Source organism: Silurus aristotelis, assembly GCF_946808225.1.
Source record: "Silurus aristotelis genome assembly, chromosome: 23".
In the NCBI taxonomy this organism is placed as follows: Eukaryota; Metazoa; Chordata; class Actinopteri; order Siluriformes; family Siluridae; genus Silurus; species Silurus aristotelis.
Genome location: NC_139596.1, coordinates 11,722,354 through 11,748,454, shown reverse-complemented (window position 1 = coordinate 11,748,454; position 26,101 = coordinate 11,722,354). Strand labels below are relative to the sequence as shown.

General features: G+C 38.1%; 3 protein-coding genes across 5 annotated transcripts; 2 read left to right on the top strand and 1 right to left on the bottom strand.

Moving 5' to 3' along the window:
- Window positions 1-390: 390 nt before the first annotated feature.
- On the top strand, window positions 391-5,093 carry fam163b (family with sequence similarity 163 member B; the record flags this gene model as incomplete). The annotated part of the gene is made up of 2 exons (XM_083527567.1): window positions 391-483; window positions 4,086-5,093. 2 exons carry the CDS (start codon window positions 391-393, stop codon window positions 4,614-4,616), a joined length of 624 nt encoding a protein of 207 aa, XP_083383693.1. The 3' UTR covers window positions 4,617-5,093.
- LOC310718651 (ADAMTS-like protein 2) lies at window positions 5,087-16,807 on the bottom strand. Of its 3 annotated transcripts, none has more exons than XM_083527563.1 (19): window positions 16,714-16,807; window positions 14,813-14,915; window positions 14,513-14,655; window positions 14,258-14,333; window positions 13,968-14,070; window positions 13,740-13,885; window positions 13,451-13,574; window positions 13,286-13,366; window positions 12,976-13,151; window positions 12,230-12,545; window positions 11,225-11,570; window positions 9,115-9,215; window positions 8,876-9,002; window positions 8,536-8,749; window positions 8,015-8,170; window positions 7,633-7,803; window positions 7,147-7,323; window positions 6,891-7,035; window positions 5,087-6,707 (listed from the first exon to the last, which is right to left on the bottom strand). In XM_083527563.1, the coding sequence occupies exons 2-19, from the start codon at window positions 14,912-14,914 to the stop codon at window positions 6,586-6,588; spliced, it is 2,826 nt and encodes a 941-aa protein (XP_083383689.1). In that variant the 5' UTR covers window position 14,915; window positions 16,714-16,807; the 3' UTR covers window positions 5,087-6,585. The 3 variants fall into 3 exon arrangements, with proteins under 3 accessions (XP_083383689.1, XP_083383691.1, XP_083383690.1); XM_083527565.1 differs by having other exon boundaries at window positions 16,710-16,804; XM_083527564.1 differs by lacking the exon at window positions 16,714-16,807 and adding an exon at window positions 15,240-15,257.
- Window positions 16,808-20,137: 3,330 nt separating this feature from the next.
- mymk (myomaker, myoblast fusion factor) lies at window positions 20,138-23,594 on the top strand. The gene is made up of 6 exons (XM_083527597.1): window positions 20,138-20,487; window positions 20,894-21,008; window positions 21,326-21,474; window positions 21,868-21,984; window positions 22,443-22,583; window positions 22,720-23,594. The coding sequence occupies exons 1-6, from the start codon at window positions 20,353-20,355 to the stop codon at window positions 22,837-22,839; spliced, it is 777 nt and encodes a 258-aa protein (XP_083383723.1). The 5' UTR covers window positions 20,138-20,352; the 3' UTR covers window positions 22,840-23,594.
- The last annotated feature ends 2,507 nt before the right edge of the window (window positions 23,595-26,101 follow it).

Here is a 26,101-nt window from a genome sequence, read left to right as displayed (position 1 = left end):
TCATTCAGATGTTTGTCTGTTTGTCAGGGTATGGAAACTTTTAGATCTAATTTTGTTCATGAATTTTCTTATTCTGAATTTACACATAAATTGAGATTTGTAAAGATAAAGGAGTGGTGATGTAATATCAGTGTGGATTCTGACTGTGAGAGAATAAAGGACATTGGAGGCAGGTGGTAGTTTGTTGATTGTTGATTATTGGGTTGTTGTTTTTTATTCTTGTTTCTTATAACATTAAGATGGTTATACCAAAAAAAATATATATGAAAGAGAATATAACAGATACTTTGGTGTAACCACAGAATTCCTCATTCAAAATCGGCACATAAGAAATTATCATGGGAATTCTTTGTTCCTAAATTTGCAGGGTGTTGATGGAGAGGATTTCGAATGTCAGCCGGAACAGTGGTCATCACAGGTGGAATCATTGCTGCAGTCATCTTATTGACTATTGTTACAGTGTTGTGTTGCTGTAGACTGCAGGTAAACAATTTTCCTCTTGATTCCTTAAAATTAACCAACTCTACCTTTCGGCATATACAAAGGTGACAAAGGTGTTTAGCGTTTTCTTTTATGTAACCATGACAACCAAGAAAAAAAGACAAACCAAAACAAATGAAAGCAAAAAAAAAAAAAATAATACAATAAATAATTTTTATTATTTATTAATTGATGTATTGTTTGCTACAGGCTTGTAAGATGTATGTAATATGCAGAAGTGGCAAAAGTACACACGTCCTTCACTTAAGTAGAAGTACAGATACAAATGTTTTAAAAGTCTCCAGTAAAATTAAAGTACTGACTACACTTTTTGACTACAAGTTTTACATGCAGTAAAGTAAAAATGAGCCATTACCACTACCTGTTTTAGTGTCATGCTGGTAACTAGACCTTACATCATATTAACATTAGGGCTATCAATCAATTAAAAGATTTATCAGTGACTAATCGTACGATTGTCTTGAGTTAACCTACAACATTTTTTATCTGTTCTAAAAGTACCTTAAATTAATAGTTTTCACGTTTTTAATACTCTTATCAACATGGGCATGTACAAATATTTATGCTTTATGCAAATGTATGTGTATTATTAGTGAAACCAAACTCAAAATAGAGCATGAAGACAAAATATACTTGTAAATGTTTTAAAGTAATTAAGTTATTTGGAATTTTTATTATTTTCACTTTCTATTCATATCATTATGATGTCTGTGAGGCAAGTATTCACTGAGATTCAGGTTGTTTTATTGATGTGTCTGGGAAGAGAGATGACAGAGATGGCAGAGAGCGCCCCCTGTCTGTTTTATTTATTTTACAAAAGCTTTTGCTGTTATGTTTTGTTGTTATTATGAGTGTATACAAATAAAAGAAGACCCTTTACAGATTCGAACTTTGGTGGGTCGTGAATTTGGTACCTGGGCCTTCAGTGGGGACTTACCCGACTTAATCTACTTAATACCACCACGATCAGGTCGAAATTATAGAAACCTTCAATACTATACAACAACGCAATATAACAATGCGTGGCATTACAGAGAGAGAAAAATTTCACATATGGATGGTGAATACCATTTTTACTAAAGCATGCTCCGTACTTCTACACTACAACCGCAACTGTGCCACATACATCATCTGGAGACATTTAGAATACATTTTTGTCTAATAACATAACAAAAACTTAAAAAATGTAAATAAAATACATTATATTTTTAAGTATGTCCAAGACTAAATTCATTTATCTTCCTCCGTCAGCCATTGTGTGGTAATAAAGTCTAACTCTGATGTATTAATGTGTGCAGAGCTACAGATGTGTTTTGCCAGTCGAACTTGGCTGTGACAGTTTCCCTCTGACCAACCAATCAGAGGATGGAAAAATTCTGACACTATTCTGCTAGCTGGCCCTGTGAGGCGAATTTGAAATCTGATTGGTTAAAGAAACAGACCCATTGCTAATACAGTCTAGGGTACAACAGCCAGCACTACTGAGTGTGAAGGCCCTGGGCAGATTAGATTGACATGGCAGCACATAAAGGTGAAATCTGATTGGATAAAAAATCTAACATCCACATACACGTACTGGAAGCAGGTGAAGCACTACAAAATGAAGAGAATAAACTGTGGGGAATAAATTAATACAATTTCATGAAACAAATATTAGAATTTAGGTTGTAAATGTAGGTCAGTGCTTCTGATAGTGTTTAGGCCAGCAGAGAAGGCTTTGCTGGCCCTGACGGCCCGCCACTGGATTCGAATTATGTATTGCTTTTATCTGTACAATCAAAAAAGACAGAGTAATTGAAGTTAGTTTCAGCATTATGAGGAAAAAATGCTACAAAACCCGCCGGCACGTTTGTTGACCCCAGTGGGTTAATTCCTGATATCTGCATAATGGTGGATTTTGATGCTGCATCAGTAAAACAAATGTTTAGTGATTACAATTTTTGTTTGTTTTTTATATCTGAGTAAAGACAGGATGCATGAATAAATGTGAGTTGCATTGAAAGTTTTAATTTAGCCTCTTTTATATTTATTTAGCTATATTTTTTATAAAAACGTTCAAACAGAAATGCGTGCTGCATTAATCACGTGTTAATAAAATTTGTGCCGTTAAAATTAATTTGCGTTATCAACGCGGTAATTTCGACAGCCCTCATTAATATATTAATACAAACACTTATTTCAAATTTTGTTACCTAATGAATGTATCCAGGCTGAACATCCACCATATAGAACACACCAGAGAAAAGATAATGATGATCAGAATGTCAGAAAGACAGAAGACATGTCGATGAGCTGAAAAAAAATGCACGCAGTTCATTCATTCATTTATTTTCTCCCGCTTATCCATAATTCGGGTCACGGGGGCAGCAGTCTAAGCAGGCCCCCGCCTTCGACTGCTGCCCAATCCTCACAGCACCGTCCCTTACGGTACCTCCTGCAGGTGGTGAACCCACGGGAAGGCGGCCCCACGTCACTCCGACGTCACGGACCTTGATATTTCCCTCGTAAGGGACCCCCGGAGAATAGAGGGTTAAGGGCCTTGCTCAAGGGCCCAAGAGTGACAGCTGCACTGCACGCAGTGAGAAAAAAAATATTGACATTTCACCAAATAGTATCAAGCCTGATTTGAAAATGTAAGAAGTAGAAAGTACAGATATTTGTGTAAAAAATTGTCTGGAAAATAAATAGTAAAGTACAGATACCAGAAAAATCTACTTCAATACAGTAACAAAGTAGTGTATTTGTACTTTGTTACTTCCCACCTCTGGCAATATTCCACCCATTACCATTTATATCCTTTAAGTGTTGCTGATTGATTACATGAGGAAAAATACCAGAAGCTGGTTACAAATAAGCTGTAGCTGCTTTATTTACAATTTAATCAGTTTAATTGTGAAATAAATTATCTGTTAACAAAGTCAGGAATACTTACAAACTGAAGCCACATCAGTAAATAAAGCTCAGTAAATAACTAACACGTTATTAGCTATAACATATCTCTGAATGAACTTTACATAATATTGCATAATATCTGCTATAAACAATATAGCAGATATAGCTAGCAAATTGTCTTGTAAGCACTACATTGTTATATTTTTTTTAGCATAAGCCCCTTTAATGTATTGCGAACAAAAACATTCATGGTTTTATAAGTTTGGCAAGCATGGACAAGGGAGAAGACGAAGATGCATTAGAGAAAATCTGAAAAACCTTTAGGCCATTCTTACACAATAGGTGAGAAATAAACACTTAATATGAGATGCAACACGGTTTCACAGTTAAAGCTGAATACACTTTTCTAAATCAGGTTGTAATTATGGTTCAATTTTCTAGTAATCGCTGGTTCTATTATACTGATTTGGATAAGTGTCTCTTGGTTATCTTGGTTAATTGTTGTGTGTAAAAATTGTTCACAGTTTCTGTTAGCTATTTGTGAATTTGTTTACATTTGTGACACAATCAAATGAAAGTATTATAAACAAATGCAAACATGTATAACACCTCTTTTCATAAAAAAAAAAAATCTTCCCTTTTTTGGAACCCACTTACTTCACCAAACATCTGACTTTACTTGACTCTACTAGTATTACTGTTGTAAGAGTGATGGCTCAGCGGAGGATGAGGAAGAGGAGGAGGAGGAGAAGGAGCCTAAATTTACCAAATCCTTACCCGGACCTGCACATCAGTCAAAACCTACAAACACTTTGAGTTCTCTACGACCACTGAGCCCTCTGATTCCTCCAAGTGTTCTGACATCACCAAGCCGACTGAGTCTACCGTGTCCTCCAGAACGCTCATCCTTCAATCAGTTTCCCAAAACCACAGAACATCACAAGCCAAACGGGCCAGCCATTTGCAGACGCTATAGTGCTGCTCTATCCCCTGATCCCATACATTCCCACATGTTCTGCCCCTCATGCTCTGGCCTACTGCCATTCTACCTGCCTCGAGAGCAGGAAGTAAGGAATGGGGGAGGAAGGATCAGCTACAGGAGCCTAGAGCAACAAGAGGTGGACCTGCCTATGGATATACCCAGTTATAACAAGCTTAACCTCATACGTTCTATCACCATGAGGGAGATGGTGTCACACCAGAGCATCAGTACCGATGTTTAATTTCTTTTAAAGATCTTGGTTATGACTTTTGAAGGAAGAACCGGTGTAGGATCCTAGGATAACCATGGAAATTAAACTATTTCTGAGAACAGTCTGATAAGAAACATGAGATATGCTATGTATGTGTACATGTAGAAATGTATTTAGATTATATAATTATCATTTGTTGTTTCCACAAGACTATTTAGACTCCAATGTAATGTAAGTAGTTATAAATTGCTATAAATAGTTATAAAACATTTCTATTAATTGCTTATAACTGCTATTAGTGTTCAAGGGCTTATTATATTTTACAAACAAATTCTACTATACACTTTAAAGAACTGATTGCTTTTTTTCTCACAGCAGATGTAATTGTGTCACAACTGTCACCTACATTTCAAGCAAAGCAAAGAGCTAATAACCATTACAAATGAGATGGTCAATTACTCTGTAAGGCTAGTAAGCACATGAATAAGTGGAGACACAGGTTGCTTGTCAATATTTATTTGTAATTATTATTATAGAATTACATGCACTAGTGGTTATAAAAATAGATAATTTGTTACCATGTCATTTAAAAAAAACATAAGTTTATTAATATTTCTACATATTTCTTAATATTTTCTATTTTCCACTTTATTTATACAAGTAAATAGATTCACCACAATGACCGTTCAGAGTCTGGCAAAGATTACACATTTCTGTCAGATCATTTTAATAATCTAATGAACAAAACATTTGGAAGAGCTTTTCCATCGTTGATCAGCAAATTAAGCATCAGTGTGTGTGTGTGTGTGTGTGTGTGTGTGTGTGTGTGTGTGTGTGTGTGTGTGTGTGTGTGTGTGTGTGTGTGTGAGTGAGTAAGTGAGTGAGTGAGTGAGTGAGTGAGTAAGTGAGTGAGTAAGTATACCAGCAGATGGCGCAAGTTTTTTCAGATAATTGGTTACAATTTTGGCAAAAGTTAAAAGGAATGTTGGACTCGCAGTATACATCATATTACAAACTGTCACATTCTTACACTTACTGACTGACTGCAGTGGTTTCTTTAAATCAACCCAGACAGTTATTTCTATATCTGTCAAAAGTTATTGTTTTATTCAAGCCTTCAAAGTAAAAAACTGTAATATGCCTGATTTTACAGGATGTGAAAAAGGATGTGAAAAATACTACATGCTGTTGGATTAGAAAAGGAATCATATTTATCTTACTGTGTGAGGTATCAAAATGTGCATTTTTTTTTATCTACAATAAAATGAAATGTTTTATTTTTTTTTTTAGTTTTTTTACACTGAGGTAACAGCAAGGTATATTATATTAACTGGAGTGTGCCACAAAAGAGCAATATATAAATTGCATACAATTAAAATATTACATGTTCAAGTGCCAGGACACAGTCAATTACACATACGTCTCAGGAAAATCAAGTAAAACGGGTGTTTTTTCCCTGCTGTCAAAAACAGCTGCTGGCTGCAGAGGAATTGTCAGACTGAGTGGAGAACATGGGATGCTTAACCTGTTCTGACCAATAAATAAAAAAAATAAACAAGCAATGGTCCAGTAACAGTTAAATAAAATACCAAGGAAACAGCAGAGCATTGCAACTAGCAGAGGATGAAGAGCCATCCTGTGTTTAAATGTACACTTTTTTTTTTATCTTAAGCCCAAGTTAATATGCAGTACTGACTATCATCACTGCCAGGGTGATGGATCATAAATGCTCATGCTTTATAATTACGGTCCACAGAGCAATAATCAAAATAACTTATAGTTTCTTTTATATATCCCACATTTGTGGGACTTTGTCATAAAACATATATTGCTACTAAAATACTGACATAAAAAATTATTTAACAGGTCAAGCCTGATTTTCTAGGACTCCAGATATTTGTGGATCCTATGCATTAAATATATTCCTCCAGAATCTCTTGAATTTTTGCATATTACCCAATGGTGCAAAATTAAGTGCATTAACTTTGCAAATTAGAAACTAGGTGGTACGTTGATTCCGACACGAATGGCAACACGCCTTGCTGTAATACCAGTGACTGCAAAGGTTGACTTTAATAGCCAGAGAGCAATTGGTGCTGGGACGATCCTGGCAGTTGTCATCTGTATTGAAAATCAGCCATCAACATATCATATTAGTCAGTTATCTTGTCAAGGAACTACAATTATTTAATAGGTACAACTGGTATTGAAATTGGCCTACATTCTGCATGCAAACAATGTATTAACCAGCTTTTACTAGCATAAATGTGCCAGAGCACCAGTCTGTTTCTCTTTGAGTTTTACCTGGTGGTTCAGTGGGGCAAGGCTGCAGTGCACAGGTCTGTTTGTTAACAGGCTTAGTCAGAGGGTCACATCCACGAACAAGTTCTCTTCCTTGGTAGCATTTCACATCCCTCATTCTCACTCCCACTCCACATGTCTTGGTACACTGTAATTTGGGCAACACACATATGTAATATAACTATGTGCACTTAATACACGTAAAACATTCATATTCCCAGTAAATAAAAAGAGTAAATGAAAGTCATGATGGAGCTACCTCAGACCAAGGAGTCGTATACCACTTGAAGCAAGGTCTCTCAAAACAAGTGTCCTCATCTTCTGGTCGCTTGCTAGCATCACATTCCTCTTCCTCATGAATTTGAAACTTGCCACCAGTGATACCAACGCATAGCACAGTCCTTCGCTTTGTTCCACGTCCACATGTTGTGTTACACTGTGAGGAGAAGTTTACTTTCAGAAAAAGCTTAGCATACATTTCTGAGTATAACTCATAATAAATAATTTGCCATTTATCTATGCAATTTTGGCTTCCCAGTGTTTCATAAGAATGTCTATAAGTATTTCCTCTAACTCTGCACAACACCACCTGATTACACTAATGAGCTCTCCATTTTAACAAACAAGGGAAGAAAGAATCTAGGCGGTAGCCCACAATTTATAGATATAAACCCAAATTGACATTTGGACAAAGCCCCAAAACTCATTAGCTCAGTTTACTTGAACTTTAAGTTCAGTTGCTCACCCTTTCCCAGTCTTGATTCAGCCAGTGTGGTGGGCACTCTTTATCTCCACAGGGATGAGTGGCCAATGGTTTATTCTCTAGTGAACACTGAGACTCAGGCACCACTCGGCCCTCTGGGGTTTTGCAGTACACATGACGTACCATCTTCCCCTGTCCACAAAGACCTGAGCACTGGACATAATTAACAACAAAAAAATTAACACAAATATTTTGATTGTCTCTGTTGCTGAACAAGTTAATAAACATATAAATTAAATGTATTTTAATTCTTTTTATTTTTGTAATACATTCTATTTAATCATTCTAATTGTAATAATTGTAACGGCAACTCTGAAACATAATGCTGTGGTTTTGTGTTTCACTGTACTACTATGAAGCTTACCGGGCCCCACATAGAGACTGTCCATTGGCGATCACAAGGTGGACCAGTGCAGTTCTTGGACGATGGAGGCTGAGTTGCCTCATCACATGGCCTGACTTCATCTGAGCACCTGACCTCACGAGTCACTAAACCTCTGTGGCCACATTTTGCTGGGCACTGCAAAAAAATAAATTGTTGAAATTGTTGCAATTATATTTAATAACATTTTACTTGTATAGTGCTTTCAACATTGTCCCAAAACAGCAATGTAGAAGTAAATAGATTATCAATCTATTTATCAATCAAACCAACAAAAATGCAACATGACTTCCTATCTTCACTGAATCATACAAGAACACAAGTAAATAGCCTGATATTAAGGAAATCAGAATTGTGGCTTTAGTCTTTTAGATTCAAGTAGCGCTTAAGGAATTTGAGGAACATTTAAGGAACCTCTGTCATGCAATAAAACACAATTCGATTTGTTTACTTTGATAGCATTTTATGATAATTGAAAAACCAACAAGTCATTGTTGAACCACCTCTAACCACTCAGCCATCTCCCACTGTGGGCCACAGGTAGGGCTCTTGCAGGACCGACGCTCTGGAGGGCGCTCTAGTTCAGCATCCATGCACAGATCGCTGTAGACTGAGCTATCCAGGCCAGGTGCCAGCATCTTCCAGCAGCGCACGAGCCGGAACTGAAAACCCTCACCACAGGTCCGTGAGCACTCACTCCAGCTGCTGGCCTCCCACCTGCAGGCATGAAAAGAAGATGTAAACCCAACAGAGCAAAATTATCTTTCATTTATTGAACTATTGAAAAACATAGAATTTGCCACTTGTTTTTTCTCATTGTTATCTGATGCATGTGATACGTGCCTTGGCTGGCACTCCCTTCCAATGCAGAAATCATGCACTGCTTCAGGGCGAGTCAAAGAGTCACAGTAAGAGTCGTCTACCTCAACACCATCATGCCGTACACACATAGCAAAGGACCTTGTCACACCTATTATCAACATATAAGCAACAAATAATATTTAAATGAAATTGAAACCCATTAAGCATTTCCAAGAATATATTTTTTATATTTGAATATGGATGTGTGGTATAGTTGTTACCTATTGAGCATGTCATGCTGCATGGCTCCTGAGAGGACAATTTCCAACGATACATATCTGCAGAACTCAATTTGTTCTTCCCAGTAACTCTCTGTTGGTTTCTGTGGAGTTAATATTAAGGCATCATTAACTATATCTCAGGCAAAATCACATAAAAGCTATTTTAGAATATATTGATTGGTCATACCATTGAAACTACCTGCCTAATATTGTGTAGGTTCAGCCTGTGCTGCCAAAATAGGTCTGATCTGTTAAGACATGGACTCTACAAGACCTCTGTAGGTGTGGCTGGTGTCTGACACCAAGACATTTACAAGTCCTGTAGGTTGAAAGGCTCTGCCTTTATAGATTTGATTTGTTTGTATAGTACATCCCAATGAAGGATGATCAGATTGGGAGCTGAGGAATTTGAAGGCCAAGTCAAAACCTTAAACCCTTTGCCATGTTCCTCAAACCATTCCTGTGAATGTTTTTTTGCAGTGTGGCAGACTGCATTATTCTGCTGAAAGAGGCCACTGCTATTAGGGAACACTACTGCTATAAAGATGCGTACTTGGTCTTGGTCAACAATGTTTAGGATGGTGGTATGTAACGTTTAAATAATGGTTAGTAAACATGGTAAGCAAAATTCAAATAAATTGTAGGATCATGAGGACCAGCAGTATATTGCCCAGATGCTTCTGCCACCTTGCTTTCTTCCCATAGTGGATCATGCCTATCTCAATAATGCTAAGGAAAAGGTGATTCATCAGCGGACCTTGTTCCGTTGCTTCATGGTCAAGTTCTGATGTTCACATGCCCATGGGCCTTTTTGGTAGTGGGCAGGGGTCAGCATGGGTACACTGATTGGACTGTACAGTAGGTATGCACTCAGCAAGATGTGATGCAGTGTGTACTGAGACCTTTCTATAGCTTTTCTTTTGTTTCTGTTCTTCAGTATATATTGCATCTGTCAATCTTGCTCCTTCAGCGCATTAATGAGTATTGGACCTTTGTGACCCTATTGCTGGTTGTCCTCTAAGACCTGACATTTAGAAGATGCTCTGACCCGGTTGTCCAGTCCAGTATCACAATTTGGCAAATCCTTATGCTTGCACATTTTTCTTGCTTCCAGCACATCGACTTTAAACAGTGATTATTCATATACTACTTAAATACAACTTACCTTTGACCATGGTACCAATGTATTGAAATACATTATTTTTTTCACTTCACATCAGTGATTTTATTAAGGCTGATTGGTATAAATTATAACACATCTAAACTTATTCCTGTTGCCAAACTAAGAGGTAAGAGGTCCCAACCAATGCCTGAAAGTAAAAATGTTAATCTGTTAAATAAAAAAAGGCAAAAAATATACCTTGTGATTCCTAAATTATCTAAACCAAAAATAAAACCTTAGTGATTCCTGTAAATGTATCTGAATAGACTAGCATGGTCATGGTGTGTTCTATGCTGCCTATTTTCCATAAATATCAAAACACCATGAATTATGTCTTTTTGAAAGACCATCTACCTCACTCTTAGTATATCTTCCTCTCTCTCATTACTCGCCTGGGATTTCTTTTCCTTTAAGTGTGTGAAAGGGTGTGTCATGTGAAGTGTTTTATAATCTCTGGCATGGAGGCTGGTGAAGCGGTGTTTGGACACTGCAAGAAAGCCAACATGAATTATAAATATGATGGAATGCAATCCCAACAGCCTTCCACTTGGCTGTCTCTCCTCACCACTCTTTGAATGTCTGAAAGAACGGAAAAAAAAAAGGAGAGTCTAGAGCGCATTCCATTCCCTATGAGCTTGACTGTCCTTACATGAGCATATATATATATATATATATATATATATATATATATATATATATATATATATATATATAGCTATCCTGCATATCTTCAGGTTTGTAAGCAAGGGCTACAGTAAAAGTTCTATTCATTAAAATTAATTATGCCTAATACCTGTGACCTTGTGACATTGTGAAAGATTAAAAACCGTCGCAAAAAACAGTACCTTATGCTTTCAAGACCCTAAAAAAGCTTAATAGAGTATAAGGTATATGGAAAAACCCTATGGCAAATTGATTAAGAGATACTTGATTTGTGATGGTGTTTACCTGGTGCGATTAGAACGGCTGCCATTCCTTACGCTGGTAATCAGCGTCCTGTTCTGGAAAAGATCTCCTGTGTCATTGCGGCGACGGCCTAGCGAGAACTCAAGAAACGATCCATTGAGGTTCCCTTGCTCTGAGCTGCTGTAGCCCAATTCTGCTGGTTCTGCTTCAGAGATGAGGCTTTCACCCTCACTAAGAAGCTGATTTGTTGAAATGTTAATGTGCAATGTGCAACGTGCAAGAAACATCCTCCATATGAAATTTGCTGAATCCACCATCTCCTCTGTAGGTCTGCTTGCAGTTACAGTGCCAGGGGCAACCACTCCACTTGGCCAGCTGCTATTTCCATCTTTACAGAAAAAAGGTTATAAAGGACATGCATCATGTATAAAGGCATTACTGTGAATTGAAAGACAGAGAATAGCTCATTGAAAAAATATTACATCACAAAAGAAAAATCATATCTAAAAATACATATTCAGACTTATACAGTATTTGAGACAGACTCAAAGGGCGTTCCAGAACATTTTTTTCAAATCTGGCACTATCAGTTGAGAGGACCACCTTAGAGTCACTGACTGCCTTTTCCCCCATGTGGTTGTGGTAGCTGGCATTAATAGTAGGTGAAGAACTTAGAACGCAGAAGTTACCAATGTTAAACAATAACAGGCTATTGCACACTGAGCTATTAAGTTTTTGGGCACTCAAAATTTAACTGAACCGCAACTCAGCTGCTCTTTTACAATGAAAGCAGCTGGGCCCAGGCAAGACAGGTAATTAATTATTATACCAGCATGTCAAAACGATATCAAGATTCCTTAAATTATTTATTTGCAATGTTTAAATGTAGTGTGGCTGCTTATTCATCAAGTTCAAAGTAGTTCATGTGAATTATATGCATCCCTCCTCCCTATACTGTCAAATTATCAGTATGATGCCTCAATAAACATCTGTTTTCATTACTACTGCTTTAAAGAATAACCCCCATATTACACAATCAAATCTTACCTGGAAAATGCAGGGGTGTTGGAGCATCCTGATTACAGTCTACAGCAGCAGTGTCCTCATAGACTTCATTGGTCTCTGCACCGGGTTTGTCCACTTCACCAGGCCCAATGTTCTGCTTCCTCTGTGCCTCTGGGACAACTTTGTCATTGATACTCTCATTGTGGGTTGGCATATTGTTAATCTCCATGGAGACTAGGTGACTGGATCCTCCATCTGAGCCAGTGTAGATGGGTGGCTGGGAGACAGGAGTAAGAGGGTCTCGCATCACAGTGTACTCGTAGGTGATGTAAGGGTTGCGACCGTTCTGGTTCCAAACCTTGAAAGACAGTAGAGAAAAAAATAAGGCAGATAAGACATAAATTAAAATGTGAAATTAATAAGGTTCCATAATTGTACAAATATGTTTAATAAATGTACAATGCTTCTCATCTATGGTCCTTTGTGATTACTATAACCAACCATTGACAGGAGCGCCGGTGTTTGTTCAGAGGACACTATACAAATGCTGCAGCAGTTTTTACCAGTAAAAGTCACATACTCATGTCCTTTTGTGGTCATTTCAAATGCCAGTACAAGACTGATTTGGGGACCATTGCTTTAGAGAAATGTACCACATTGTTACAGATTTTACAGTATGAGCCTTGAGAGCACCTGTGGCCCACATTAAGTCAAAGGCAGGGTCAGCTAGCCGAGTGAGATTACCCAGGGGCCCTTGGCGGCGGGAGGAAGGACCGCAGCTACAGTACCAGAACATTGATGGGCTGATTGATGGGCCCTTTCGCCACGATGTACTCAATCCCCGTCTCATACACATCGGTGGGCCTCCGGTACTTGAAGATGGTGCCTGCCACATGAAAGTTCTGAGGGCTGTCCACTTTGTAAGCGCCATTAAAGAAGAAGTTTCCTGCTTGATCTGTCACAGCTGTAAAAAAAAAAAAAAAAAAGTTTTTTTTTTAAAGATGCTTTTAGTTAAGAATGATTTCAGACATTACTTGCAAACTATTTTTGTTATTTTATTATTCTTGACCATTTTTTTTTTATTTTAAAAGTACACACCCAGTATATCTGCAGCCTTCTTTCTCTCAATGATCTGGATGTCCCATGAGCCTTCAGGGATCTGGGTAATGAAGGAATATCCTAGAAGAAAAGAAAGAAATGTGTTAATAGTTTCATGTGTTTGAGGTGTATTGTATGCTCAGTAAGGTAAGCGAGTATCCTTACCAAGGTTAGAAGACCCACGACGAAAGTTACCAGTTATCCTACTGCAGCTGCTTCCATCACCTTGACACACTCCACACTTATCCAGTGTGTTGGGAGAGAAGAGAATGCCATCACATCCAATGGGCTGCAAAAAAGGAAACCACAATGAAACATAGCTTGTTTAAAAAAAAATTTATCTAAAAGATCTACTACTAGGTGAATATAGCCTTGAAGAGGTGTTTCTAAATAATTCTTGTATATGATGTAAACAAATTGTAGGGAAATATCATCTTGTGGTCTATGCATTTACCTCACACCTGCCATTTACACAGACTCCTTTATAATTGCTATACTTGCAAGAAGTCCCATCACGGGCTGGTACCATTAGCTGCCTCTGACCATCTGAAGTAGTGCAATGAAGGTCACAGGGATTGCTGGAGATGTGAACATAGTCATCTACAGAATTACAAATGTGGTGTTAGTTCTTTAGGCTTAAGCATGCATTTGTAAAATATGGACTCATTCCGATTGCAAGTACCTGGGTAAAGGGGTTTCCAGTGGTAGCTCTTTCCATTGAATACCTGAGAGTTAAATGACCAGCACTGCTCCTCTCGGAAGCTTCTTCCAGTTGAGGGGCAGTCCTAAAAAAAATAAAACACCAGATGAATGAAATGATTTGGGGATCATTTACTCAATGATATTCCAAGAGTAAAAAAAATAAATGGTGTAATCACCAGCTCTATTGTGGTTTCAGGTGGGGTGTCTGGTTGTACAAATGCATATTGTGTTTCAACAGAAAGAAAAGCAGGACTGAAGGCATGAACTAACCTTTGTATTACAGAGATGGTACCTTTTTGCACTCCCTGTACATGTCATGTTGTCCTTTCCAGTTGTTGTTCTCTTTCTATAAATGAAAAGTTGTGTGTAAATGTGATTATTTACATTAAATTCTATATTTCACTTTCTATCCCTGAACATATAATATAAAGTGGCACCAAAAAAGTGCCACCAATCACCAAGAAAAGTTTGCAGACAGTGCTTGGATATTTAATTTAAGGTAGTGTTTATAAGGAACCCACTGACCTTTGCTTAAGACAATGTCTCTCCTGAGACATGACCCCCCCTCCACAAGTGCGTGTGCAGGCTGTCCACTTTGCCCATTCTCCCCACCAATACGTAGTCACCTCTATTCCGTCTTCCAGACTGTTAGAGGCTACACCCTCATCCTGCCACAAACAAAGAGTCTGTTCAGGAAGCAAGTACGTACAAGCCAGTTCCTATGCTAAATACAACCTGTAAAACCTGTATTATACTATAACCGTAATAATTAGATTTTATTGAACTTTAAAATGTAATTTTAAAAGATGTAAGGCTGTTACTAACCTGTACTCTACTTGAGATATTCCCCAAAGAAAAGGTCAACGTTATGAGACCCAGGAGGACCACAAAGCACTCTGCACACTGAGCCCTTGACCAGGCCATCATCCTTAGTGTGGGAAATGTGGGAAAACAAAAGAGATGGCTGTCTCCAAGACAACAACATATCTAGTTCTATTAAAGAGCATGAGGCAATAAGTCAGAAGGAAGTTACTATATACAAAAATATTCTGTCAGAAGACTCAAAAGTGTTTTATAATGCCTGTACTGTATAATTATTAGCCTTGACACAGGACAGTTTTCTGTGAATTTGCATTGCTTCAGTGTCTAATTCTTGCAATTGGGAGACATTACTATCCTATTTCACATGGCTGGAGGCTCTGTGAAGATATCAGCTGACATCCTGACACCAAAAAAAATCTCATATGCCTACTTTCAATCAACTGCAGTCTCCTCATCAGGTTTGTGCCTCCAATTAGGTTGGTTCCTTAAAATAAGCAAACAGATCGTCTAGCTCATTTTGCAGTCTGGCTTTTTCTGGCACTAAATATTGGTGACAGGTGTCTTAAACTACCCAAAGGAACACCTGGAGTTCATTATCCAGCCCAGACACAGCTGGAGTTCAGCCAGCTCGCCAAAACACCCGCCTCCCACAGATCCGTGCAGCAAGCCCATGGCTGCGGAGACAGACCTTCCTCCTCTGAGCTTCCCAGTCCACATTAGAGTGTAAACACAGGATCCCCATCATCCCCCTCATGGGCCTCTGCTCAGGGGAAGGGGAGGTGTTTTTTTCTGGCAGCAGACAGACAGCAGGACCATTCCCTCAAGTGAGAGAAACTAAGGGCACAAGCCCTGGCCTGGAGGCTGAAAGAAGCAGACTCATCCTTTTCTGGGAGAGTTACTTCTCACCAAGATCAGTTTAGTGCTTCCTCATTTTTCAGCACCTAGCTTAATTCCCCAGCCCCAAAGAGTAGAATGAACAGGGCATTCATTTGTCAATTGCCATGAGCAAGTAATTGATACAGGCTAAATGGCAGAGAAGACACTTCATGAAGCTCATGAATATCTCACAGCTACAAAAGGTTTTTTTTGGAAGAAAACTACTCCCTTGCATTCAAATACATAGGCTATGTTATAGCTTTCACAAATTACTGTTAATATTTGAATATCAAAGATATAAAAACAGAAAATGTAAAAAAGAAATATAAACGATATTTTCAACATTTAATGGTCTGAACATTGGTTTTTGGGTCTAAGTAATACTGAATTGGATTGGAGTTTTATTAAGTAAAATTTCAAAGAATGAGCACATCATGACTAGTACAATTACAAAAGTACAAGTAGTAGTAGTACTAGTGCAAAACTAATACAAAAGCTGATGTCTCATGTAACAATAAATGAACTGCATTAGCTCACTAAGGGATGAGGTGTGTGAAGTTCAAATATTTAAATATTTTACCATGTGTTTTCAATATTATTCCAACACATGGTAAAAAAAATAGTCATGTATTCGAATTGTTAAAAAATGGCAGAGCAATAATTATTAATCACTAACACAGTGACAAATATACAGTCAAAAGATAAAGAAATTGCCCAGTGTTTGGCATTTTCTGTAAAAACATTATTACCATTAATGCATTTTATAGTAATATTAAATATGCCACATGTTATTGCCCTGTGCACACATAAAGAGCAGCTCACCCTACAAAAGTGCCTGCTACAATCCAATGTTTTGCATCAGCAAAACAATGTTACAGAAATGTCAACCCTGTTTATTTGGGTTTGTTTTACTGTGGGATAAATGTCTACTCTGTCTGGTTTAGTTGTCACTTCTCAAAAAGTAAATTTTTAAAAATATAGATGGGTACACATAAACACAGTCAGTAAATATTTACCCACGTACCTACCTGCAGTCCTTGGGCTGTAGTAGAGCTGAGTGGTGGCTGGGCAGTGTGTGGGTGGTGGTGGTGGCAGTATAAGTCTGTAACAGTGTGCTCTGAGGATGTGTCTTAGTAGGAAGGTAAGGTGTACATCTGCATCCCTCCTCTCACCCCCTCCTTTCTCTCTCCTCTTTCCCTCCCATCCCTTCACCCGCCCACCCTTACTCTCCCCTTCTAGCCCAGAGAGTGGCAGTGCAGGGGAACGCCTACATGAAAAGCACTCTTCCAGCTAGTGCCAAGCTTGAGGGCTGCTACCACTGCTGAGCTGTGAAGCACAGCCCTGGCCCCATGAGTCTCTGCCAGACTGGCCTCAGCTCGCAGACAGACATGGAGGAAGTCGTTGTTTCCCACAGATCAACACCCCCCCCTCCCCTGGCCCTTGAACACCCCTTCATATCACAGCAGTCCATTCGGAACTCCCTTTTCTTGGCCTCTCAGTCTCATATCAGTCTCTTTCCACCTCTTGCTAACATTTAATCTGTATGCTACCCCTAACCATGGATATTCCCCTCCAGATAGATCCATTCATTTCTCCTGGCTGGTGTGCAGAAGGAGTCCATTTTTATATTAGCCAGCAAAAATGACAGAAAATCCTAAAGGGACAAAATGTTATGAAGAAAAGGTGAAAACAAAATGTCATATGGCTTATGCTGAAGGTAAATCTTTTCAAACTGAAGTAAAAAAAAAAAGTGCATATAACTTTTTATAGTAGAAATATAATTATTATATATAAAGAAATGTAATAAGTTATTATCACATGTACAAGAAAAAAGGCTGATAACTGAGACCACCGTGCCTGTGTGAGACGCATATATATAAAGACCACATGTTCTCCTGGTTGCCCTTGTGTCTGCTCTGTGCATTAGGGACGCTCTGCTACACTAAAAGCTCAATCAAGCACCGTTCTAAGACCGCAGATCTGTATGGTGATAGACATAGTTCAGGAGATTTGCACAGTCTGCAAGTCTGGAGAAATAGTCGCTGTTTTAAAAAAAACCAAAATTACAAGGCGGCAAACATGTGGAGAGTGTGCGTGTGTGTGTGTGCGTGTGTGCGTGTGTGTGTGTGTGTGCGTGTGTAAATCCTGCACTGTGAAAGTGGCATGTTGTGTACTAAATGTAGTAAAAATGCTCTTTTTGTTATAAGCACACAACAGAAAATACAAGACAGTTTTCTTTAACCTTAATGTGTGCAGTTGTAGGTTTGGGTACTGGGAAGTCTCAGATAAACACCCTGATTTAATAGTCGACTACTTCGTAAACAAACGCACAAACTATAAGTTATAACTAAATGTATCATCATTTAATTGAAACATTGTAGGAAATGTGAGGGTAAGTAACACTGTTTTCAAACTGACCTGCAGTTTTTATCTTTTCTAATATAACAGATAAGAAGGCATCCTCTCTGCTACCATCAAAGCAACCAAAGTTAATTCAGAAAAATGTATTTAATTTATTTAGATAATTTTCATTTATTCAAATTATTTCGATAATTTATTTAATTAGTTTAGATTAGTTTAGATTTATTTAGATTTAATTAGAATCAGACAAAATGCTTATAAAAATCATCCAGCAGAATAGGGCAATTTGCTGATGGCAATATGATATGGGACTCAAAAATCAGGCATTTCCTTTTGTTGCAGTTTTTTTTTCCTAGCTGAACTTTGACCTGGGAATTTATAAGGTTTTCTCCTCAGCAATCTTTTCTAATCTCGCATCGCTTGAATGTTGTTTTTTAGATCAAACACACACTTTCAATCTTCCTTAATAAAAAATAAATAGTATTAAAAATGGTTCAGACAAAAGACATGACCACTCCCCTTGTGAAAGGTTCACGTCTAGGGTTTATTTTCACCTAAAACGCAGAAAGAGACGGTTTATATGAAGCATTCTGAAAAGAATACATGCACAAATAATAATAATTTCAGAGGTGATCAAATTTCTCGTATATTGGAAAATTTTAGTCCCTATCAGTTTGTCAAAATAACGTTTTAACGCTTCAGTTTCAGATATGATCTATGTTCCTGAATGCCAGATATTTTCTGTTAAAATAGGAGCTATGATTTAATTTTAAATTAGCATGAATTAAGTACAAAAAGCAATACAATTTTAAGTGAAAATAATGATGCTGCAGGTTCAGCTTGCGACTTATGACCCTCAAACAACACTGCATTTTTTTTTTTTGCTCCCAGAGGAAAGCAGGAGAGAGAAAGAACACAACAACACAATCCTGTCATAGACCTCAAAATGCAAGCTCCTTTTTTTTTTTAGATAGATTTAGAAAGTTGCTTAGGGAATGTGAGGCGTGGACCATACACCCTCATAACACTGTACTCTTTGTATCCCAAAGGCAGGTGTGACAGCTGAGTGTGGAGGGGTAGAGGGCAACTGTGAGGAACCACCAAGACCATAGCTGTATTCTCTCTCTTCAAGGGACAAAATTAGATCTCCTCATGCTGATGGGAATTTGTGTGGAAGCAGAATTTGAATCTTTTGAAAAAATGCACATCTTTCAAATTAAGAAGACTAAATGGACATTACAACAGCACAGTGTGACAGGATACAGCTTTTCCAGGCATGGGTTTTGCTATCCAGGCATTGGTTTAACTTCATGGGAGTCTATATTGCTAATACTTTATAGAATATTAGTGTGTTCTCTATTTAAAAATGGAAGTGGGTGGGTGTCATTCGACATATTAGGAAACATTTTGCCTATTGAATAAAAGGTATAATAAATAGGAGTGTAGACATACCACTGGAGTTGTAGCACAATTCTGCTCTTATGTACTGAAAATATGACCTGGAAGGATGATTGAACCACATTAAAATTACACTGGCAAAAAAATAGGGACCTTCATTTACTGTTCAGGTAATTTTCAGAAAGTCTTTTGTGTAGCTCTGCTTGGGCTCACAAGATTCGACCATCTTGCTTCCCTAAACAAATCATATTCTTTAAACCCTTTCGAACCACATTCACGTCAAAAGGGCAGCTGTGACGCATACAGGTGCTGTGGATTACTCTCGCGTGGCCAACGTCAATAACCCAGAAGAGACAGTTGTTTCTATAGCCACTGCTTAGAATTGATTCACACATTGATACCAAAAGTATTAACATTGCCTATACTTACCAATGAATAAGGAAGGGAAATTAAGGAATTCAGTTTAAAGTTAGCATAGTCTTGGAATGTATGTTGTGGATGGTGTTTGGACAGTGTTATGATGCTGTATCTCTCAAAATGTGGTACCACAAATGGCTTTGGCCTTGGTATTACTATGTCCTTCTTTCTACAATTTAAAAAATGTGTGACATAGTGAGAGCAGGGACTGTGTGGCCTCTCAAACTGCTGTATACCAAACAGCTGCTCTGCTGATGATATGGACATGAAGGTCCTTCTGCTGCTCGCTGAGCCATTTAAATTTTCAAGGTCTTCTGAAGAGTCAGCTGTAGGCCGGTGAGTGTGAGCGTGTGTGTGAAGAGGGAGAGCACTCCACTCTTTGCCACTTTTACAGATTTATTGACTTGGGAAATTTACAATCGGAAATTCTGTGGAGCGTTCTTCTACTTTCTAAGATTCAAAGACGCACAAAGTGCTTCATATTAAGAAAAATGGGAGCCCTTATTGCTAAGATGATACTACCTACCATCAGCAGTCTGGTGTTTCTACCTGCTGCCAGCGTTGCCGCAAAGAGAGGTTTCCACATGGAGGCCATGGTCTACTTCTTTACGATGTTCTTCACCTCGGTAAGAGACTGATCAACTTTAGTCCTATTAAAGCTATAGTCATTTTTTAACAGTAACTATTTGCTTCCTAATGTTAACTACATTTTGGTAGCAATTAATTAACAAATTCTTATCAGAGTTTATAATATCTTGTCAAGACAATAAACTAATTTTTCTGAATTAACAGTAGGAAATCTCTCTGTGAACAGACTACAGCAGTGACTAATGATATTTATCATTTATGACTATTTTCTTACATAATTATCTCAACAAGAACAATTATAAGGTATATTTACTTGTCTAATTGGGTTACAGCACTGCAAGTTTAATCTGTTTCTTTGTCACTCTTGTTTTTTTTATTTTCATTTAAATCTGTTTGAATTTGAGGAACAAACTACACAATGTTTAAAGACTTTCATTGTTTTAGATCTATCATGCATGTGATGGACCAGGCCTGTCTGTTCTTTGCTTCATGAAATATGAGATTTTGGAGTACTTCAGCGTTTATGGTACATCGATCTCTATATGGGTTACATTATTAGGTAAGTCTCAGGTCTCAGACTTGAAATGCTTTTTTGCAATATCTTAAAAAAAAAAAAAAAAAGATTAACGGATTTATGCAATTAGATTAAAAAAAAAAAAAAAGATAATAATTTAGAACTGTAGTCTGGACATCGGTAAGTGTATTTCAAAAGTCATACATTTCTTTTCAGAATCTGGCACCCCACTCCAATTGCACTACAGAGTGAATATTAATTTTTGGGAGTCATGCTAACAATATGACATGTGTTTATGTCTGGAATTCCAGTATGTCGTGTGAAGAGTGTATACTCATTTTCTTTCTTCCACACTCAAATAGCTCTCGGAGATTTCGAAGAGCCTAAGCGATCAACGCTCACCATGTTTGGAGTGCTTACCTCTGCTGTGAGGATATACCAGGACCGCTGGGGCTATGGCATCTACTCCGGCCCCATCGGCACAGCTGTGTTCATGATCACAGTAAAATGGGTAAGGAAGAAAAAGAAACAATTACAGATGCTTCTTATTAGCACAGAAACATTGTCATGTGGAAGGAACAGCAAATTTGAGCGTTTTTCCAATGAAATTAATAAGAATGAACAGGATATTACTGGAGACCTTTATGAATACATTGCAAACATCTTCAGACACATAAGTTTTCCAAAAAACAAACCAAGTTTATTTTGAGGGAAAATATTGCATGGGCAAAAAAGTTAAAAATTCATTACACGATACATTTATCAAAAATGCAGACCCTATGACAGCTATAACTGCCGCAGACACGTTCTTTGTTTAAGCATTCAGTTTTTCCAGGCATTGCTCGCAAAGATGCTCCAGTGTGAAAATGCAATTATCACAAACTTTGTCCTCTTTTTACTCCAGTTACAAAAAATGAAAGAAAAGAAGGGCCTGTACCCAGAAAAAAGTGTGTACACTCAGCAAGTGGGACCGGGATGCTGCTTTGGAGCCCTGGCTTTGATGCTCCGCTTCTATTTTGAGGTAATAAACACTAACGCATTTTGTCTATTGTCTATTGAGGCACTGGCTCTCAAAGTGGGGTCTGTGAAGCATAGCAAGGGGGTCGCGATTTTATTTTTTAACACCCACCATTATCAAAGTTTTATAAATTTTTTTATTTATTACATTTTTTTTTTATTATTGTATTTGGTTTTACTGGTCAGTTTAATTAAATGGGTTTTATCCAAACCTTTAATAAATTAAGAACAAATAGGCCAAAAGTTTACTTTATAATCAGAAATAAAAATCTCTATGGTTACAATATATACCTGGTATATTATTTCAATACTTCAAGAAGTAGAATTAATTTGTGGTAAAAAAAAAAAAATCTGTGACATTTTATTTACAGCTAAAATCCTTCTTGACTCGAATAAAGGTGTAAAAATACATACATTAAGATACTGTAATACTGTGGTAGTGACCTCCATTTGTTTTTACAGGAGTGGGACTATGCTTACGTGCACAGTTTTTACCACCTGTCAATGGCTGTGTCCTTTGTACTTCTGCTGCCCAAGAAGAACCGCTATGCAGGGACAGGGCGCAATGCAGCCAAACTCAACTGCTACACACTCTGCTGCTGTGTATGAAGTCCCTTTATAATAACACTCTTTTCTTGTAGCGGTAGGCCTGGAAAGCATGGCGTTAGTAGTGCATAAATTATAAATTCACTGAGCATTAACTATAGAATCTAATTTTTTTTGCCTGTTATGATCACAGACATCCCAACCTCCATTAAAAACGAATGGTCGTAGCATTTGGACGATACCCCAAAAGCCCTGGATGCGAGCCTGCGGTCCTGGCCTTCCATTTCGCCACTCCCAGCCACGCACAATGTAACATGCAAAGATGTCTGCTACCAGCAATCCAACAGTGAGGACAGTTATATGACCTTCAGGCAAGCCAAGAATGTGTGGGGCAACATACTCAACCAGCACAACTCAGACTTCAGTATGGAAAGGATGTCCTTGTAAAGTTCAGAGCAAAAGGTGACTAAAGGCTTAGCGTCCGAATGTGTAGACATATGATGTGGTCTTATAAAAGCAGGTAGTCGGAGGGTTCCTAAGATGTCTGAAGTCCAGCTGGAAGGTTTACGAGTCGCGAAACATAGCAGACATTTTATTCCTCCAGAATGAATAAATTGTCTTTTAAGATGTATCTCAGGAGAGATTGCTTGTCTACATTTCTCTAAGAGAAATGGCCATTAAATGCAGTTAGAAATGCTGAAAAATACCAGAACTAAAAAAAAACAACCAAATCTTATTCTTCATATTTATTATAGTGTCATTTGGTACATCATCCATCTCCATCTTCACAGCTGAAATAAACTAAAATATTCCAGGAACACGAAGCAAACAATCATTCTGATGAGTCTTGAGGCAGGTGGAAACTAGTATGTTTATTCCAGTTTACTAAGAGCACAGTATTCCCCCTTTTGAAATGTACAATGTAGTATGCCAACAACTGTGTAAATATATTTATTTATTGTAATACCACTACTAGTTGAAGGTTGTAATTTTATGTTTTATATTTTTGTTTACTTTTGGTTGAATTGTAAAAGTTTATATTTCATTAAAAAGTTTTCTACAACTGTATATTTTGTATTTCCGTTAGTGCTCGGGACTATAAATCTATGTAATCCTCAAAGTTTAGGGCAAAAAAATTAATAAAAAATCTTAGCAGTAATCCCCTTCACTCTTCATTGTCAAATTTCCCTCCATTTAGGCTTGATCCATCAGCCTGCTCCAAACATTATCCAAAAGTTACAAACGCACGCGACATGTTTTAGACAAAACAGTCTCCTGCCAAATGTGAATGAAATTTTCGTCCGCAAAGCATTTTTTGACTGTGGGCCAGGCCACTGGCTCATGTGCCCAGAGAAAGGTGTTTTTGTCTGGGGGAGAGCTGCCAACTCCTGTCTATCCTGACTGCAAGTCCTAATTCTGCCAAAAAGAGCAACCTGACGCTTTTATTACGCTAGTGTAAAGCACTTTTGTGCTCTTTTATGGCTACTGTCTGTTCAAAACCACTTTGTTTGTGGTTTAGTGCCTCACACATACAATACTGTGTAAAACTGCACAATTTATATACATACATTTTGTCACATTCATATTTTATTCTTAACTGCATCAGTTTATTAGTAGAACAGAATCTTAATAGCAGTATAACTTTAGCTGCAAAATCAGAAGAATTGCACTGAGTTGATCATGAAACTTGATCATGACCATGGGTTTATACTGTTTTAAAGGCAAAGGTAAATTATCAATCGATTGTTTTTAATAGCTGGTTTACTGTTTACTCTACTGTCAAGTTTGAGTAAACTTCACCGACTTCACAAAGGTTCAAGTTACAGTCTATAAGCCTTTTCTGTATACTTTTAGCAGTCATTCTTAACCCTTCCCATCCCATAAGTGTTGGTGCATGAGTTACACACTGGATGGCAATTGAATTTGATACTATCTGATGGGTTCACTTGCTTAATACACAAGATGGAGACTTGAGCTGGCAGACAGGATGCACTGAGCTGGAACACTTCATAAGCTTTGCAACCCTAATGCCAGAGCTTTCATCCACACTTTAATTGACGATCATACAAGATTATTCACATTAGCCTTTGATGAATGTGTTTATGTACTTCTCTATCCTGCTTTGAATTATTTTTTGTACAGTGTAGAGCCTTCACCTAACTTCATCTGGCAATAAGGATAACATCCAAAATAGTTTTGTTCAAATTTTTGCTTTTGCACTTCAGCTATGGTCAAAGTCTATAAGAGAATTTTAACAAGCCCTGACTCTTGACTCTTCTGCACATAGCAGGCATATTAAATCCCATGAACTGCGTGGTTTATTCTTCTGACAGCTGCACAATTGTTCAGCCCACTTGTCAGTGACTGGTCTGCACTGGATGGTCAATTACAAATTATAACTGATGTCTACATTTTCCAGAGAAGAATGCTATCATCTTAGACAAGCGCATTAAAAAAATACGAATTACAGACACCATATGATAAGTGATGCTCTACTGTTTGTGTGCCAAACAGTCTAGGACTCTTCTCTGGAGACTCAGAAATATGTGTTGCACCATTTGTTTGAGGTTGTATGGAAGTCTCTGACAGGGACTTGGGATCAGCTGTTGGGGTGTTTTCTAGACAGCATCACAGCCCCGTCCTCTCTCTCTCAGCTGCTCTCCCAGCCACTGAACAACAGCTGCTCTGAACAAAACAAGACTTCTAGCAAATGTACTCAGCTAGCCATGGACCAAGCATAATTAAGGAATGATCTTCCCAAAACACTAGATTATTTTCCTTTAAATGCCTCTCCCTGAACAAACATGTAAAAAACTCACACACTGTGTGGCTTTGTTATTGCCATAGCAGCTGTCTGAGGAGCACCTCTCATTTGATTTAGCTCACAAGTTCCCCTTTTTTTGTCTAAAATATTGTAATACATAACCATGTGTGTAGGCATCTTTGGTCAGGGAGTCATAGATGGTGCCCATGTGTGTAGGCCCTCTGTGGTCAAGGATTCATAGGCGGTGACCAGATGTGGAGCCCACTCTGTGGTCAGGAAGTCACAGATAGTGTGACCAGGTGTTTAGCCCACTCTGTGGTTATTGAGTCGTATTTAGTAAGCATATGTGTAAACAGTTCTGTGGACAGGGAGTCCTAGTTGTTGTCCATATTTGTAGACCAGTCTGTGGTCAGGGAGTCATAGCTGGTGACCAGATGTGTAGCTCTCTCTGTGGTCAGGGAGTCACAGATAGTGACCATGTGTGTAGTCCACTTTGTGCTTAAACAGTTGTACTTGGTAGCCAGGTCTGTTAGCTGCTCAGTGGTCAGAGAGTCATAGCTGGTCACCAGATGTGTAGCCATCTCTGTGGTCAGGGAGTCACAGAAAGTGAACATCTGTGTAGAGCACTCTGTGTTTAAACAGTTGTACTTGGTAGCCAGATGTGTAGGCCATTCTGTGGTTATGGAGTCGTATTTGGTGAGCATGTGTGTAAACAGCTCTGTGGACAGGGAGTCCTAGTTGGTGTCCATGTTTATAGGAAAGTCTGTGGCCAGGGAGTCATAGTGGCCGTAGATGTTGTGGAGGGTGGCCA

Excerpts from the sequence above, each read along its gene's own strand:
- LOC310718651 (XM_083527563.1), bottom strand. The coding sequence starts at position 14,914 with ATGATGGCCTGGTCAAGGGCTCAGTGTGCAGAGTGCTTTGTGGTCCTC. Across the intron at positions 13,575-13,739 it reads GTGTAAATGGCAGGTGTGAG|CCCATTGGATGTGATGGCAT; the intron begins GTAAATGCATAG and ends CCTTTTTTGCAG. Across the intron at positions 11,571-12,229 it reads AACACCCCTGCATTTTCCAG|ATGGAAATAGCAGCTGGCCA; the intron begins GTAAGATTTGAT and ends TTTTCTGTAAAG.
- mymk (XM_083527597.1), top strand. The coding sequence starts at position 20,353 with ATGGGAGCCCTTATTGCTAAGATGATACTACCTACCATCAGCAGTCTG. Across the intron at positions 21,475-21,867 it reads TCATGATCACAGTAAAATGG|TTACAAAAAATGAAAGAAAA; the intron begins GTAAGGAAGAAA and ends TTTTTACTCCAG. Across the intron at positions 21,985-22,442 it reads TGCTCCGCTTCTATTTTGAG|GAGTGGGACTATGCTTACGT; the intron begins GTAATAAACACT and ends TTGTTTTTACAG.